Source organism: Podarcis gaigeae (assembly GCF_964106915.1).
Source record: "Podarcis gaigeae genome assembly, chromosome: 15".
NCBI lineage: Eukaryota > Metazoa > Chordata > Lepidosauria > Squamata > Lacertidae > Podarcis > Podarcis gaigeae.
In genome coordinates this window covers 42,677,032-42,694,776 of record NC_139692.1, presented here as the reverse complement: position 1 = coordinate 42,694,776, position 17,745 = coordinate 42,677,032, and the positions used below count along the sequence as shown (strand labels likewise).

At 46.8% G+C, this 17,745-nt stretch overlaps 1 protein-coding gene across 1 annotated transcript in view; it reads left to right on the top strand.

Annotated features, from left to right (window-relative positions):
• The window catches only part of P2RX5 (purinergic receptor P2X 5), a 32,552-nt gene that overhangs the window by 4,209 nt on the left and 10,598 nt on the right, over positions 1-17,745 (top strand). The window contains exons 2-8 of the mRNA XM_083715239.1: positions 6,988-7,138; positions 9,868-9,939; positions 11,901-11,976; positions 13,082-13,178; positions 13,303-13,383; positions 14,733-14,871; positions 17,442-17,578. Coding sequence (XP_083571365.1) covers positions 6,988-7,138; positions 9,868-9,939; positions 11,901-11,976; positions 13,082-13,178; positions 13,303-13,383; positions 14,733-14,871; positions 17,442-17,578 — 753 coding nt within the window. The remainder of the gene's footprint in view (positions 1-6,987; positions 7,139-9,867; positions 9,940-11,900; positions 11,977-13,081; positions 13,179-13,302; positions 13,384-14,732; positions 14,872-17,441; positions 17,579-17,745) is intronic.

Genomic DNA, 17,745 nt, shown 5'->3' with positions numbered 1-17,745 from the left:
TTTTCCTGGGAAATGTACCAGCAAGGGTAGTATCAGTTCAGCCCTGGCTTACTCATATTTTGCACAGTGCAACAAAATATGTTTTATGGAATTGATGTCTTGAGCACACGAGCAAAGTCTGTCGTGGTGGGGAACTCCTCTCAACCTGCCATCCAACACTGTAGAAGGAAAGACGTTTAGTCTGGCTTTGGTGAAAAGCCTTCGATAGTTTGGTACTGTCAGGTTTTTAATGTAAGATGTTAACTTAAAGACATGCCCATATTGTACTCCTACTGCCAGCGGACTACAGATTGCGTGTGATCGAGATCGCAAGTTACTGTGTGCATTATCCCATAATCTTTGCTTTAACATCTTTTGGGTGCCTTCATAACCCAGGTAATACAGTTGGGGGAGGGGGGTGACAGACCAATAGAGGTGGCTTTTTTAGCCATGTTTTTCTGCCATTTGCTGACAAATTCCTCATTGGTCAGGTGTTGGTACAAACCCTTCCCTAGATCAAACACAGAAATCCTGAGCCAATGTTTTAGGGCAGCCCACCACGCTTTAGTTGAAATTGGGCATTCACCAGCTTCTAACAGAAGTATGGAGTTGGGGACACAGTTGGGTACCTGCAGCAGAGATCGTATAAATTTTGCCTGAAAGCCATCTGCTTTGGCAGGTCCCCATTATGCCAGACATTTGCAGCGTACAGGAGTTGGGAAACGGGTTTTGCGTTGAAAACCCTTAAGGCTGCTGGAACATATTTGCCGCCCTTTGTGAAAAAGAATCTAAAAGCTCCCCACATTGGAAAGCTGCTGCCAGTCAGTGCGTGTAGACACAGCCAAGCGTTCTTCCAGACTGTTGCTATCGATTGAATCCATACAAAGCAACTTCCTGCGCTCCTGATTAAACTTTTCGTTCGAGACCATGAGGACTAGAATCTTGCTTTGTTTTTAGGGAATGCTCAGAACTCGGTGCTTATGCAGAAGGTCTCAGGTCCTGTTCCCAATGGCATTTCCAAGCTTGGGCTGAGATATACCATATTTTTCGCTCTATAAGACGTACCAGACCATAAGACGCGCCTAGTTTTTGGAGGAGGAAAACAAGAAAAAAAATATTCTGAATCTCAGAAGCCAGAACAACAAGAGGGATTGCTGCTTTCGCTGCGCAGTGATCCCTCTTGCTGTTCTGGCTTCTGGGATAGCTGCGCAGCTTGCATTCGCTCCATAAGACGCACACACATTTCCCCTTACTTTTTAGGAGGGAAAAAGTGAGTCTTATAGAGCAAAAAATACGGCATTCCCTGGCTGAAACCCTGGAGAGCTGCTGCCAGTCGGTGCAGACAACACTGAGTTAGATGGCCCAATGGGGCTGACTCTGTGTAAATCAGCGCCGGGACTTCCTCTGCCTGCAACTGGCTTTCAGCTGCTCTTCTGCAAAGCCCCATTCAGCACATGACAGCAGATCAGGTTGCCATGGCAGCAACGTGGAAGATGCTTTAGCGCAGTGATCCATCGGTGCTGCAGAATTCAGGAGCAGGCGTGGCCCACCGTGACTTCACGTCCCACAGAGGTGGCAAACCCTTCTCAGCCCAAGGACAACCACTTAGGGGGCATGTGCCTATAGGGCTACAAGGGGCTCTATCCTGCCAGGCAAGCGATGTGCCCTGGTGCCCATCACTGCCACCCCCCTAAAAATCTCCCTCATTTCTAGCAATTCTCTCCCACACGAGGTAGTGATCGGCCCCCAACCTGTAAGGCTTTATTTATTTGTTTACTAAATTTTATTTTTGCATTTTCTGTTTTGCATAAACGAATGGATTAAATACATAAGCATCTAATCCCTTCTGACTTCCCTCCCCCCATCGTGAATCTGAATGTAATGATTCCCGCCTCTGCATCTCTATCATAACTCTATTTTTATAAATCCTTAGTTCAAGTTTTTACCACAAGTTTTCTGTCAATCCTACCAATGTATGTTTACAATTGTCCCCCCCCCCCAAATAAATCATAAACTTTCCCCATTCTTTATTAAAGACCTCCTCTTCCTGGGTGTTGGTGTGTTTAAATTTTCTGTTTTACAATTTAAAACACTCATTTAAACATCCTTAAAATATCCATGACTTCCCTTTCCGTGGTTCATTTTGCATATCATAAATCCCTGCGTATTTTACAAAAACGAAAGCGTTCAGTGTTCCATTATTACATCCGTCCGAACTTATTTGCACTCCTGAATTTATCTTAATGCTGCTAAACCTCTTCCTGGTTTCTAATTCTTCCTGTGCGTTTTGCCATCTCGACACCGTTCATCAGTTTTGTCCATTTGGCTTTAAAAGAGGAACTGAGCAAATCCATGAAGGAGGATAGAGCCACATTGGCTCTGCTGTCCTTCCACCGAATACCAGTTTGACCAGGGCTTCTGTTTCTTTCTCTGCCCAGATGAGTCAGAGCAGGGGTAGGCAAACTAAGGCCCGAGGGGCCGGATCCGGCCCAATCGCCTTCTAAATCCGGCCCACGGACGGTCCAGGAATCAGCGTGTTTTCACATGAGTAGAATGTGTCCTTTTATTTAAAATGCATCTCTGGATTATCTGTGGGGCATAGGAATTGGTTCATTCCCCCCCCCTTCAAAATATAGTCCGGCCCCCCACAAGGTCTAAGGGACAGTGGACCGGCCCCCTGCTTAAAAAGTTTGCTGACCCCTGAGTCAGAGGAAGAAACACAAGCCCTCATTCCCTTCCCTGAGTTGATGTCCTTCTTCAGCACAGATGCTGAAGGAGAAACAGAGGAGCAGATTCAAAGAAGGAGCCCAAGGCGATGGATAAGGCAGATTTTCCTGTTCTAGGGGTTGCGCCGACCTTGCGAGGTAGGACAGTGCTGGAATGCCTTTGTTGGGTCTCGATGAGCGTCTGACATCCGGCTGTGAAATCTCACCAGTATCCTCATCCTCCCTCCAACGCAGTCCTCTCTCGCCATCCATCTCCTCCCCTCTGGTGGTGATGCTTCTTGGAATCTACTCATCTTTCCTGTTCGTATCCTTGGCAAGCAGACAAGTCCTCCCTATTTTTCTTCTTCTTTATCAATCACTCCTAGCCGAGTAAGATTGTCTTCCATAAACACGGTTTTAACAATGAGTCCCTAAGTGACTGTGGAGGCCAATTCTGGATCCACATGTCCTCCCACAGTGGGGACATTGGTTTCTTGGCGGGAGTCGATCCTCAGGCTGTGCTTGGCAAATAGGAAGCAGCAAACAATGCGTAATTAAACAAAAATAAAAAGATCAAGCCGTTACACCAATCTGTCCCCCTGCCCCCATCATTCAGCCCAAACACTGAGGTCCAGCTCTGAGGGCCTTCTGGCGCTTCCCTCCCTGCGAGAAGTGAGGTTACAGGGAACCAGGCAGAGGGCCTTCTCAGTGGTGGCGCCCGCTCTGCGGAACGTCCTCCCGTCAGATGTCAAGGAAATAAACAACTATCTGACTTTTAGAAGACATCTGTATCAGGAAGTTTTTAATGTTTGATGTTTAATCGCTATTATTATTATTATTAATAATAATAATAACCTGTTTGCAGATGCCCAGAGTGGGTAGAATAATAATAATAATAATAATAATAATAATAATAATAATAATTTATTATTATTACACAGTTTCCTTTGAGCTGGGGAACAGAAGCCAAGAGAAACATCAGCATCATTATGAGTGCAATTAAAACACCACATTTTTTCTATAAGTTGCAGAATTCTACTTTCCTTAGGGAGATATTATGGGTTGCCCTTTTTTAATTTTTCTGTCAGCGCAGTGTGCACGAGTTTTCACTTGGGAGATGGCTGATGTGATGACCCAGATGCCTGTAGGCATCAAAGGAGAACAAATTGCTTCCCTGTAGCCAAGATGCCTCGCTGACGCGTGGGCGCTCAAGGATGTGACAGTCATTTACGTGGCACGTGGCTGTCGAACGACATACTTTCTGACGCAGCTGTCAGCGTTTAATTACGGTACATTTAATTCCCTGCTTCCGCCTGGGCTCGGCAAGTTAGTAATTTAAGGTGGTACCTCCAAGATTTCGTTTAGAAAGAAAACAGACTCCCCCCCCCCCCGAGAATGCCACCATCTTTCTCTGCCCACCACACATGGCTGCGGTGACTTCTACTAGCTGTGTGGCAGGCAGAAATTCAACAGGGAATGCTTTATCCTCCCCATAAAGAAGCCAGTGACTTGCTTTGCCTTGCCGTTCCAGCTGAGGTGTGCAGAGAATTCCAAAGTAGGGAAAGGAGTCAGTCCACAATCCAATCTGTGCATCAGGAGGGATGGAGTCCTGGCCACCCAGAGACTCACAAAGGGAGGCACCAATGAGTGCCCAGGCACTACTGGCAGCAATTCCTAGGACTTCTAGCTTCCAAACTGGAAATATTCCTGGAAATGAAACCTATTCCGAAGTAATAGTAGTGATGATGATGATGATGATGATGATGATTTATTTATACCCCACTCATCTGGCTGGGTCTCCCCAGCTGCTCTGGGCGGCTCCCAACAGAATATTAAAAATATCAAACATTAAAAACTTCCCTAAACAGGGCTGCCTACAGATGTCTTCTAAAAGTCAGATACAGTGGTACCTTGGGTTACAGACGCTTCAGGTTACAGACTCCACTAACCCAGAAATAGTACCTTGGGTTAGGAACTTTGCTTCAGGATGAGAACAGAAATCGTGCTCCGGCGGCGCGGCGGCAGTGGGAGGCCCCATTAGCTAAAGTGGTGTTTCAGGTTAAGAACAGTTTCAGGTTAAGAACAGACCTCCGGAACGAATTAAGTACGTAACCAGAGGTACCACTGTAGTTGTTTATTTCCTTGACATCTGATGGGAGGATGTTCCACAGGGCAGGCGCCACCACTGAGAAGGCCCTCTGCCTGGTTCCCTGTAACCTCACTTCTCACAGGGAAGGAACCGCCAGAACCTCAGTGTCCAAGCTGAATGATGGGGGTGGAGACGCTCCTTCAGATATACTGGACTGAGGCCATTTAGGGCTTTAAAGGTCAGGATCAGCACTTTGAAATGTGCTCGGAAACATACCAGGAGCCAGTACAGGTTTTTCAAAACCAGTGTTATGTGGTCTCGGCGGCCACTCCCAGTCACCATTCTAACTGCCGCATTCTGGATTAGTCGCCTTCAAAGGTAGCCCCACATAGAGCACGTTGCAGTAATCCAAGCGGGAGATAACCAGATCATGCACCACTCTGGCAAGACAGTCTGCGGGCAGGCAGGGTCTCTGCCTGCGTACCAGGTGGAGCTGGCAGACAGCTGCCCTGGACACAGAATTGACCTGTGCCTCCATGGACAGCTGTGAGTCCAAAATGACTCCCAGGCTGCGCACCTGGTCCTTCAGGGGCACAGTTATTCCATTCAGGACCAGGGAGTCCCCCACACCCGCCCGCCCCCTGTCCCCCCAAAAGCAATACTTCTGTCTTGTCTTGTCAGGATTCAACCTCAATCTATTACCTGCCATCCATCCTCCAACCGCCTCCAGACTCTCACACAGGACATTCTCCGTCTCTTTTGTGCCTGGTTTGAGCCTTTATTTTTAATTTCGCCCAAGCCAAGAACTGACTTCTGATCAAACATTAGCAGCTTCCTTTATTGAAGCAAACCAGCTCAGTATTGTCTACACTGACTGGCAGCAGCTCTCCAGGGTTTCCCGCAAGGAGTCGTTTCCCAGTCCACAGTTTCAGAGGAAGGGAATTTCCAACCCTACCTGGAGACAATGGGGTTTGAACCCTGAACCTCCTACGTGCAAAGTAGAGGCTCTGCCACTGAGCTACTTCTTTTCCCTGAGATACAAAACAAGAGTTCTAGTCCTCATGGTTCTGGATTAAATAAGAGCATCACTGACGGGCTGCCCTTCTCCCTCCTCGGGGAAAAGCCCCCAAGAGCTACACACACACTCCATGCGGCTCTTTAAAGGGAACGCGGCTCTTGGGGCTTTTGCGGGAGGTGGGGGAAGTGAGAGAGCCTCGCTCTGTCACTTGCCCCACCTCCTGCAAGAGCCGCACACTTTTAAAGGAATTCCCCCACCTCGTAGAAAAGCCAGCAGAAGCCGCGCACCCTTTAAAGAGCGCACGGCTTTTGCGGGCTTTTCTACGAGGAGGGAGAAGGGACTGACGCAGCCAGTCAGTCCCTTCTCCCTCCTGGGGAAAAGCCCGGAAGAACCGCACGGAGTTTGTGTGCGGCTCTTGGGGGCTTTTCCTGCCTGCCTCCCCCCTGCATTCGCTCCATAAGACGCACACACATTTCCCCTTACGTTTTAGGAGGGGAAAAGTGCATCTTATGGAGCGAAAAATACAGTACTTTTCTAAGCTAAGTCTGCCTTCTGGGATCCTATTGTGAACAGAATGATGTGTGAGTAAACTCTTTTTATACTTTTATAGAAGACTGCGTCACGTCTTATCTTTTATGAGGGAATAAGGGGAAAATACCAGAAAAGTTATTATAGAGACTTTAGCGAGCCTGAGCAAACGCATCCGCTGTGTAAGTTTAAAAAAGGGGAATGTTACTCTGCTAAATTGTGGAACTTGTTGACACAAGTTGGAAAGGATATAATCAAACAATATATCCTCTCCTGCATTCCTGAATATTCCCGCAGTCTAGACCAGGCATGTCCAATAGGTAGATCGTGATTTTCCGGCATATCACTGGACATCTGTGGTAGATCACTGGTAGATCACTGGCTCCCCCCCCCCAAAGAAGCTCAACAACTTTGACCTGAACCCCAAAAAGGGGGATAGATCACTGCCAGTCTTTAATTCTGTGGGAGATGCCAGGAACCGAACCTGGGCCCTTTTGCATGCAAAGCAGATGCTCTACCACTGAGCTATGACCCCTTCCCAAAGGAAAGGTGAAGTCCAGAAACGAATGGGATGGTCCAGAAGGCCCACCATGCACCACAGCTCTGATTTCGCCCCGATTCAGAAAACTCTGTGTTGACTGTTGTTTCACTCTCTGTTGCATTTCCAGGTGGGTCTTCGTGGTCAAGAAAGGCTACCAGGATGTGGATACGTCTATCCAGAGCTCCGTCATCACCAAAGTGAAAGGCGTGGCTTTCACCAACACCTCTGAGCTGGGCGAGAGGCTGTGGGATGTCGCAGACTATGTCATCCCCCCACAGGTACCCACACTGACGCAGTTTTGCTGCCTTCTTTCCCCTGATTCTAAGCATCAACGTTTGTCTCTCATATATGATATATATAGATAGGGGATGCGGGTGGCGCTGTGGGTTAAACCACAGAGCCTCTTGGGCTTGCCGATCAGAAGGTCGGCGGTTCAAATCCCTGTGACGGGGTGAGCTCCCATTGCTCGGTCCCTGCTCCTGCCCACCTAGCAGTTTGAAAGCACGTCAAAGTGCAAGTAGATAAATAGGTACTGCTCCGGCGGGAAGGTAAACGGCGTTTCCGTGCGCTGCTCTGGTTCGTCCCTATCTATCTATCTATCTATCTATCTATCATCTGTCTATATCTATATTTATATCTGTATTTATATCTACATCTATATATGACCACATTGTTTTTTAAAAGGTTTCAAATTTCCATTCATCATCACCATCATTATTAAAATATATTTATCACTTTCCCTTTTTTTTGCAAAGGGGAGATAGATACTCATGTGTCCCTCATTACCAATGTGTAAGCGCCTGTTAGTTGGGTGCATTTTTCTATACTGTTCATATTAGTTCTATTAATTTACACATCACTTGGGATGACAGGTGAACTAATGCCAGTGTATTGGAAGAAGCAAAGATCACCAGTGTCAAAGCAATTATTCTTCAACATCAACTTTGTTGGACTGGTCATGTTGGTCATGTTGTGCGGATGCTTATCGTCTTCTAAAGCAACTACTCTATTCCGAACTTGAAAACGGAATGTGTAATGCTGGTGGTCAACAAAAGAGTTTCAAAGACTGTCTCAAGGCAAATCTTTTAAAAAAATGTTGTATAAACATCGACAATTGGGAAACACTGGCCTGCGAGTGCTCCAGTTGGAGAACAGCCTTTGCCAAAGGTGTCATGGGCTTTGAAGACATTCGACCTCAGGACACAAGGGAGAAACGTGCTAAGAAGAAGGCACGCTTGGCAAATCCACACCGTGATCAACTCCCGCCCAGAAACCTATGTCCCCACTGTGGAAGGACATGTGGATCCAGAATTGGCCTCCACAGTCACTTACGGACTCACTGTTAAGACCGCGTTTATGGAAGACAATCTTACTCGACTACAAGTGATCTCCAAGGAAGAAGAAGAAGATTAATTTAGTCCAGGGTAGCTCAGGGGTTGCCTGAACCTTTTATATCCTGGCAAAGATCACCTGCAGGAATGTCTCTGGTCATTCCCCTGTGTTGGTGAAGCTCAGTGTAGAACAACAAGAAACTCGGCCGCTAGAGATTCATCGGGCGCCTTCTCTGCCAGCTTTGGCAAATTTGGATGGTCAGGCCTGTGTGCGTCGAGTCTTGCCAGGAGTCTCTGAGCCTGTGGATTTCCCCTGCAAATCCTCCTGGCCTTTGTGGTTCCTTGCTGGTTTCTCTTCAAGGTGAATGCAGCCCAGTCCCCTGGGCCTCTCTCTGCAGAGATGTGGCTCTGTGCCCCATGCTAAGTATAGCCACTGACTGTAGCAATAAACAAGGAGTGCAAGGTGAGCCAAAGGCTTTTTTTAAGAAGAGGGAGAAGTAGCTCCCACGGGCCGCAAATTAAAGTGCTTTTAAAATCGCCCGGCTGCTTGAAACAGGAGGTTTCATAGAACCTGCAGATGTGGGGAATGATCAATGCTGCCTTTTAATGTCAGTAGCTCTTAATAACGTGCAGCTTGCAAATCACCCGGATGTCTACCAGAAGGATGTTCGAAGGGATCCTAGCTGTTGGGTCAGGCCAAAGGGAGCCCATCTAGGCCTGCATTCTGGACCAATAAGATGCCCCTGTAATAAACGAAAATCTGCCCTGATTCCCTTATGGGGGACACAAGAGCCCTTATAGAGTCCGTTGCAGGTTCTCCATCAGTCGGAGAAAATAACAGAGGCCAACCAGAGAATATTGAGAAGCAAAGCAGCTAGTAAGCCTGATCTTTATTGAACTGTTGCAACAGGGTGCTCCCCTCACACACAGGAGAAGGAGGAGGACCCCAAACAAAGGTGTGCCTGCCCTTATATAGACATTTTAAATTCCCTGCCCTGGAGCTCAAGACCACCCCTCCATACATCATACATACATCACAGAAGGGGTGTAACCCAAGACCACCCCCCAGATACATCATATCTACACCACAGAAAGGGCGGTCTACAACAGAAATCTGAGTGCGCTTTTTATCTCCTGTCTGGCAGGTTACCTGTTAATGGTCACTTGACTGGATACCCTGGAGAGCCTGGCCAGTCTTTTGTAAAGACAAATACTTTGTTCCTGAGCCAGGTCACAGGCTCACCATATTCATACACAGATATACCCTTAAGACAGGATTTGTGAAGGAAAAGACAAAGGGGAGGCTTTTCCATTTTCCTTTGACCTTGCAGAGAAAAGATTTGGTCTGGTGTGGAAAGGTAGAGAAACAAGCAATTAAAACAAAAGCGAATTCTCACAGCAGCTACCCGGACGCCCCAATGAGAATGTCACAAGCAGGACCCGAGTCTAGCACCACTGTCACTCCCCAGTTTGTGGTTCCCAGCAACTGGTATTCAGAATCATTCTTCCTCCAACAGTCAAGGAAGAACATGACCAGTATAGGCCTGATCTTTGCTTTGCCCACCCTGACCACAGGCCACATATTATTTTCTTGGTCCTCAAGTCGTCAGATTTTTCCTAGCAAAATTCTGAAACTCTCTTTGCCCCAACCCCTTTTCTCTGTTTCGTCTCCTTAGGGCGAAAGCGTCTTCTTTGTGATGACCAACTTGATTGTCACTCCAAACCAACGGCAGGACACCTGTGCTGAGGTAGGTGTTTGTGAACATGGAGAAGCGTTGTGAGTGCTTGGGTCTTAGACAGTGGGCAGGGCAGCAGTTTTGGAGACCATGTGTAAAGATTTCAGCAACAATGACTTGGACATTCCGATGGCAGCAGGATAGGAATAGAGGCGCTTCCAGTCGGACACTGTTTTGGGGTGGGATTCTGTTAAATGCCAAAAAAATTCAGGTTGCAGAATTATACTGCAATGTACAGCAAACCCGCTTCCCTCAAAATATTGGGCTTTTTTTGCAATAAGAAAAGTGATGGGAAAAGGCATATATAATTTCCCTGCAAACAAATAATAATGAATGCTCATTAAATAGCTATCTTTGTTGATCGATGCTGCAAAAAAGTCAGGTTGAATGCACATTAAATAGACCATCTAGCACCACCTAAGAGACCTGGGATTTGACAATCTGGAATTCCCAAGAAGGACACTGAGGTCTAGCCGCTTGTTGTTGTTGTTTAAGTTTGCGTTGGTTCCCGACCACCAGGGGGTGTGGGAGAATTTTGTTAGAGAGAGGAATGGCGATTCCTGCATGTTCCTCCAGAATAAGTTAATACAAGTAGTATTTGCAAATCGTTGGTTTTCTACTCTACAGAAATTATGTACGGTGGTATCTTGGTTCTCAAACACTTTGCTACTCAAACAACTTGGAACCCAAACTCTGCAAACCCGGAAGTAAGTGTTCCGGTTTGCGAACTTTTTTCGGAAGCTGAACGTGCTGCGTTTTGAGTGTTATGCTTCCGATTTGAGTGCCACACTTCCGTTTTGAGTATTACGCTGAGGTCTGTCTGTTTTTGCTATTTGTTTTGCATTTTTGTTTTTGCAGTTCTTTTTTGTTTTGTTTTTGTGGCTGTGTGGAACCCAGTTCAGCTACTGATTGATTGATTGTGTGACTGCAGTACAGTACATTGTTTATTGCTTTCATTTTATGGACCTGTGGTCTCCTTAGATAGCAAAATGCATGTTAAATTGCTGTTTTAGGGTTTGTTTATAAAAGTCTGGAACGGATTAATCCATTTTGCATTACTTTCTATGGGAAAGCGTGCCTTGGTTTTGGTGGAACGCTTTGGTTTCGGAACGGACTTCTGGAATGGATAAAGTTTGAGAACCAAGGTGCCACTGTATAATAATTACATTAGCTTAATCCATTGAAAGGGATGCGGGTGGCGCTGCTGGTTAAACCACAGAGCCTAGGACTTGCCGATCAGAAGGTCGGCGGTTTGAATCCCTGCGACGGGGTGAGCTCCCGTTGCTCGGTCCCTGCTCCTGCCCACCTAGCAGTTCGAAAGCACGTCAAAGTGCAAGTAGATAAATAGGGACCACTCCAGCGGGAAGGTAAACGGCGTTTCCGTGCGCTGCTCTGGTTCGCCAGAAGCGGCTTAGTCCTGCTGGCCACATGACCCGGAAGCTGTACGCCGACTCCCTCGGCCAGTGAAGTGAGATGAGCGCTGCAACCCCAGGGTCGGCCACGACTGGACCTCATGGTCAGGGGTCCCTTTACCTTTAATCCATTGAAATGTTGCTGTGAGAACAGGATATTGGGCTAGATGGGCCACTGGTCTGATCTAGCAGCTTCTTTTTGAGATCTTACGTTCACTATTGCAGCCACAAGGGTGGAATAGCATCCTCACTCCTGGCCACATACACAGAGGAAGGAGATTGGTGGAGTTCCAATTAAAAAGGTTTGGGAGGCACTCTAAATCAGCCGTCACTCACCTGTTGCTCTGCTGCTGCTACGGACTACAACTCCCATCAGCCCCTCCCCAGTGCAGAATGGGGAAGGATGCTTGTGTGGTGCAGTGGTTAGAGTATCAGACCAGGACTGGGGAGGCTCTGGGTTCAAATGCCCACTCAGCCATGCAGGTCTCCAGGTGACGGACTTTGTGCCAGTCTCTGCCTTTGCCCCTAATTCACGGGATTTCCTTCCCTGTTTCCTTACAGAGCTCTGGCATTCCAGACGCGCTCTGTTACCGCAACAGCGACTGCAATTCTGGAGAAGCCGTCGTCGCTGGCAACGGTAAGGATTTCCCAGGCAATTTCTAAAGGCCCCAGTGTCAAAGGCCAGGTTGGAAAACCATTGCTGCATGACAGGCAATTCTGCCTTGAGATAAATTTCCATTATAAACGGTTACCTCTGCTGCTGTTGATTTTATTTTATATTTTTGGGGTAACTTTTAAATTGCTGGGGAAGCCACCCCGATTTTCAAAGGCAGGAGGGCTATCAGAATGCTGAACGATAACTGAAATAAGTGTAATAAATAAAAATCTGCCCTTATTCCCTTATGGGGGATACAAGAGCCTTTATAGAGAGTCCTTTGTAGGTTCTCCATAGGTAAGAGAAAATAACAGAGGCCAACCAGAGAATATTGAGAAGCAAAGCTGCTAGTAAGCCTGATCTTTATTGAACTGTTGCAACAGGGTGCTCTCTTCACACGCAGGAGAAGGAGGAGGACCCAGAACCAAGGTGTGCCTGCCCTTATATAGACATTTTAAATTGCCCACCCTGGAGTCCAAGACCACCCCCAGAAACATCATACATACATCACAGAAGGGCGGTCTACAACAGAAATCTGAGTGCATTGTTTATCTCCTGTCTGGCAGGTTAACTGTTAAGGGTCACTTGATTGGATTACCTGGGGAGCCTGGCCAGTCTTTTGCAATGATAAGTACTTAGTTCCTGAGCCAGGTCACAGGCTCACCCTATTCATACACAGACATACCCTTAAGACAGGATTTGTGAAGGAAAAGACAATGGGGAGGCTTTTCCATTTTCTTTCGACCTTGCAGGGAAATATTTGAGGTCAATTTGGGAGGGACAATATGGTTTCAGGACTTTTTCTGTGGGGTTTCAGACATGTGGTTTATATATTTATGTTTGCTTGGTACATTTATGAACATTTATTATATATATAAGACCTTAAAAAAAAAATTTCATATGTAATCTACGCGTCCTTATAAAAGTGAGCCGTTGTTTCCAAACGTTTCCTGCAAGCTGTGTGCTCCCCTTCTCTGTAGCTCCTTGAAAGCTGTGTGCTCTGTCGTTTTAGCAAACATTACTTTTCCCCCACAAACTATTCCAGCTAGCTGATTTTCCCTCCTCCATAACTGTGTCTGCCCTGCAGGAGTCAAGACTGGCCGTTGCCTGAAGGTTGGGAACAGCCTGAGTGGGACGTGCGAGATCTTAGCTTGGTGTCCGGTGGAGAAGAAAGGCAGGCCAAAGTTGGTCCTAGTTCTCGCATTTATTTATTCACTTAAAACCACTCTAAATTTTTTAATACAGGCCAACTGTGCCACACATCCTTAAAGAATCAATTAACCCAAGCAACCTGTGCTTTTCCTTTAGAAAGCCCCTTCTGGCAAACGCCGAAAACTTCACCGTCTACATCAAGAACTCCATCCGTTTCCCCCGGTTCAAGTTCTCCAAGTAAGTATCGGTCTTCCCTGTTGCTGAACTTTTTGCAGTCGCAGCAGAAGGAACGGCTTCTGCTAGAGGCACGGATGGTTCTGAAATCAGAGTAGCCAGATTCATGGAGGAGAGATCCGGCAGCAATAGGCTCTTGTCAGAGGAGACGCCTTTCATTCACTCTGCAGTGGTACCTTGGGTTACATATGCTTCAGGTTACATACGCTTCAGGTTACATATGCTTCAGGTTACATACGCTTCAGGTTACATATGCTTCAGGTTACATACGTTTCAGGTTACAGACTCTGCTAACCCAGAAATAGTGCTTCAGGTTAAGAACTTTGCTTCAGGATGAGAACAGAAATCGCAAGGCAACGTGGCAGCAGCAGGAGGCCCCATTAGCTAAAGTGGTGCTTCAGGTTAAGAACAGTTTCAGGTTAAGAACGGACCTCCGGAACGAATTAAGTACTTAACCTGAGGTACCACTGTATTACCAATGTTCAGTTGGTAAGCGCAGATCATTATTTTGCCAAAATGGCACAATGGAGATATCAACAGAATTCAGGGAACCCCCAAAGCGTTTGTAAAATTACAAAAAGTGTTTGGAGAAAAAAGCCTACATGGGGAATTCCTTCCCCACATCCCCAAAAAATTGATTGTGAGTTTTTTCAGCGATTGGTTTATTGGCTGTCTGGTTTATTGGAGGTTTTGTACAGTGCTTTTTTCCCTTTAAAAATGTTTAGGAATACTCTCATTTTGGCTCTAGAAAATCACCATTTTATAGTTCAAATCGTGCAAATAAATATCTTATTGGCCTGAATATAAGCCTCAACTTTTCCCCCAAATCCTGACTATGAAAAGTTAAAGTGCGGCTTAAATTCGCGACCTTACAAAAAATGCCTTTTACGATGTCACTGCTGAAAGTGACATACGGTAAAACGGAACAGATGTGAGTGCCTGCAGGATTTTAAGGGAGCAGCTTATAATCGGGTATTGTCGCTTTTTCTTTTTCCCCCTTGAATTTTAAAGGTGCGGCTTGTTTGCAGGTGCAGCTTATATTCGGGCCAATATGGTACAGTAAATGGACAAAGGGACAAAGATTCACAAACTGTTTAGGGGTACGCGTCCCCCCAGGAAAAAAACCCCACTGCTTTTGTATATGGTACACATGGTTACTATTTGCTGCTGCATTAGTGTGGTCATGACTTCGTGGTTTTAAAGAACGGGCATGCCATTTTCGTGCAATTGCTTTGTCTGCTTGGTTGTTAAAAGCCAGCCTGAGCTCCATCCTGGAGCACGAAAGATCTTAAATAAATCAGTGAAAATAAAACGTGGCTGCCAACTGAACTTTCTGCACTCCCTCAACGCAGAACCAACGTCCTTGACACCACAGATGACAGCTACCTGAAAACGTGCCGCTATGGACCAGACCACCCTTACTGCCCCATATTCCACCTGGGGAACCTCGTCTCGTGGGCTGGGAGCAACTTTCAGGAAATGGCCTCGGAGGTATGGAGAAACTTGCTGTTCTGCTTCCTTTGGGGGAAAGGGCTACAGCTCAGTGGCAGAGCATCTGGTCCCGGGTTCAAAGCCCCTACATCTCCAGGTAGGGGCTGGGAGAAAGACTTCCTGCCTGAAACCCTGGAGAGCTGCTGCCAGTCAGTGGTGGCAGCACTGAGCTAGATGGAGCAACTGTCTGTACAAGGCAGTGGCACCTTGGTTCTCAAACTTAATCCATTCCGGAAGTCCGTTCCAAAACCAAAGCGTTCCAAAACCAAGGCACACTTTCCCAAAGAAAGTAATGCGAAATAGATTAATCCGTTCCAGACTTTTAAAAACCCCTAAAACAGCCATATGGGACGCTGGGATATTCCAGCATTGGGGTGAAATTGGACTAGATTTTAACGTGCATTTTACTCTCTAATGAGATCATTGCTCCATAAAATGAAAGCAATAAACAATGTACAGTGGTACCTCGGGTTACAGACGCTTCAGGTTACAGACTTCGTTAACCCAGAAATAGTACCTCAGGTTAAGAATTTTGCTTCAGGATGAGAACCGAAATCGTGCAGCAGTGGCGCGGCGGCAGCAGGAGGCCCCATTAGCTAAAGTGGTGCTTCAGGCTAAGAACAGTTTCAGGTTAGGAACGGACCTCCGGAATGAATTAAGTTCTTAACCCGAGGTACCACTGTACTGCAGTCACACAATCAATCAATCAGTAGCTGAACTGGGTTCCACACAGTCACAAAAACAAAAGGAAAAGAGCTGCCAAAACAAAAATGCAAAATAAATAGCAAAAACAGACATACCTCAGTGTAACACTCAAAACAGAACTGTGGCACTCAGATAGGAAGAGTAACACTCAAAACGGAGTAGGTTCGGTTTCTGAAAAATGTTTGCAAACCGGAACATTTACTTCCAGGTTTGCAGTGTTTGGGTTCCAAGTTGTTTGAGTACCAAGGCACCACTGTAGCTCTTGAGTAGAATCACAGAATCGTAAAGTTGGAAGGATCATCTAGTCCAATTTCACCCCAATGCTGGAATATCCCAGCGTCCCGTATGGGGATCGAACCTGCAACCCTGGCATTATCAGCACCTCGCTCTAACCAACTGAGCACTTGCTTTGCATATAGAAAGTCCCAGGTTTCATCCCAGGCACCTCCAGTTGAGAAGGGGATCAGGTGATGGGGAAGAATCTCTCACTCTCTGCTCGAGATCCCAGAAAGCAGTGCCGGATTTACGTATAAGCTAAACAAGCTATAGCTTAGGGCCCCACTCTCTTGGTGTGTCCCAAAAAAAATGTAAAGGGAAAAAGAGCCCTGGATGTACATTACCAAAATATAAGATAAAAAACAAATAAAATAAAACTTACATACAGCAACAGTGTTTTGTGTTGTGTAGGCTCCTATGATGTAGGTAATGGGCCCCGCCTGCTAGCCTGCTCCCTAAAATATCACCGGTTTGCTCATTTCTATATATAGGGTGCCTACATTCTGCATAGGGACGTGGGTGGTGCTGTGGGTTAAACCACAGAGCCTAGGACTTGCTGATCAGAAGGTCGGCAGTTCAAATCCCTGTGACGGGGTGAGCTCCCGTTGCTCGGTCCCTGCTCCTGCCAACCTAGCAGTTTGAAAGCACGTCAAAGTGCAAGTAGATAAATAGGTACCGCTCCGGCGGGAAGGTAAACGGTGTTTCCGTGCGCTGCTCTGGTTCGCCAGAAGCGGCTTAGTTATGCTGACCACATGACCGGGAAGCTGTACGCCGGCTCCCTCAGCCAATAAAGCGAGATGAGCACCGCAACCCCAGAGTTGGCCATGACTGGACCTAATAGTCAGGGGTCCCTTTACCTTTACCTTTTTACATTCTGCCTGGCAACATGTGCAAATGGCTTTAGATACCTATTAGCTCCACAAATTACCATATAGCACATGAGTAGGGAAACTAAGGCCCGAGGGCCGCATCTGGCCCAATCGCCTTCTAAATCTGGCCCAGGGACGGTCCAGGAATCAGCATGTTTTTACATGAGTAGAATGTGTCCTTTTATTTAAAATGCATCTCTGGGTTATTTGTGGGGCATAGGAATTCATTCATTTTCCCCCTTCAAAATATAGTTCGGCCCCCCACAAGGTCTGAGGGACAGTGGACCGGCCCCCTGCTGAAAAAGTTTGCTGACCCCTGATATGGCATATATTCAACACAAAAAACAGTGGCAATTTGTTGTTGACAAAGGACAGCTGGACATATAAAGGGCCCCATTACCTTCAGTAGCTTAGGGACTCATCAAACCTAAATCCGGCCCTGTCAGAGAGCCACTGCCAGTCAGAGCAGGCTGAGCCAAGACCGTGATGCTGCGGCAGAAAGGGCCAAAACAATTCTGTTTTCCTGACCTGCCATTCCGACAGCTTCCTGGATGGCACATAGATCTCTTGACAACTGGAATGGACAAAATCCCACTGGGGGAGCCTTAGTGGGAGAGGGGGAATCAGGCAGGGATCGCAGGACCTCCTGGGGGGGAAAGGGCTCTGCGACCTTAACCTGGAGCTCGCGCTGAAGCAAACCTTTGTCTCTCTTTCGTTAAGGGTGGTGTGATAGGAATTCAGATTGAATGGGACTGTGACCTTGATAAGCCCCCCTCTGAATGCAATCCTCACTATTCTTTTAGCCGGCTGGATACCAAGTTTGCAGAGAAATCCGTCTCGTCAGGATACAACTTCAGGTAACAAGACATAGAGGGGGAGGCGATTTTCTTGATATCTGCAGCAAGCAAAGTCACAGCCTTTACAAAGCAGCCCTAAGCCAGCCTCATTCTCTCTCTCTCTCTCTCTCTCTCTCTCACACACACACACACACACACACAAACACACACACACACACACACATACA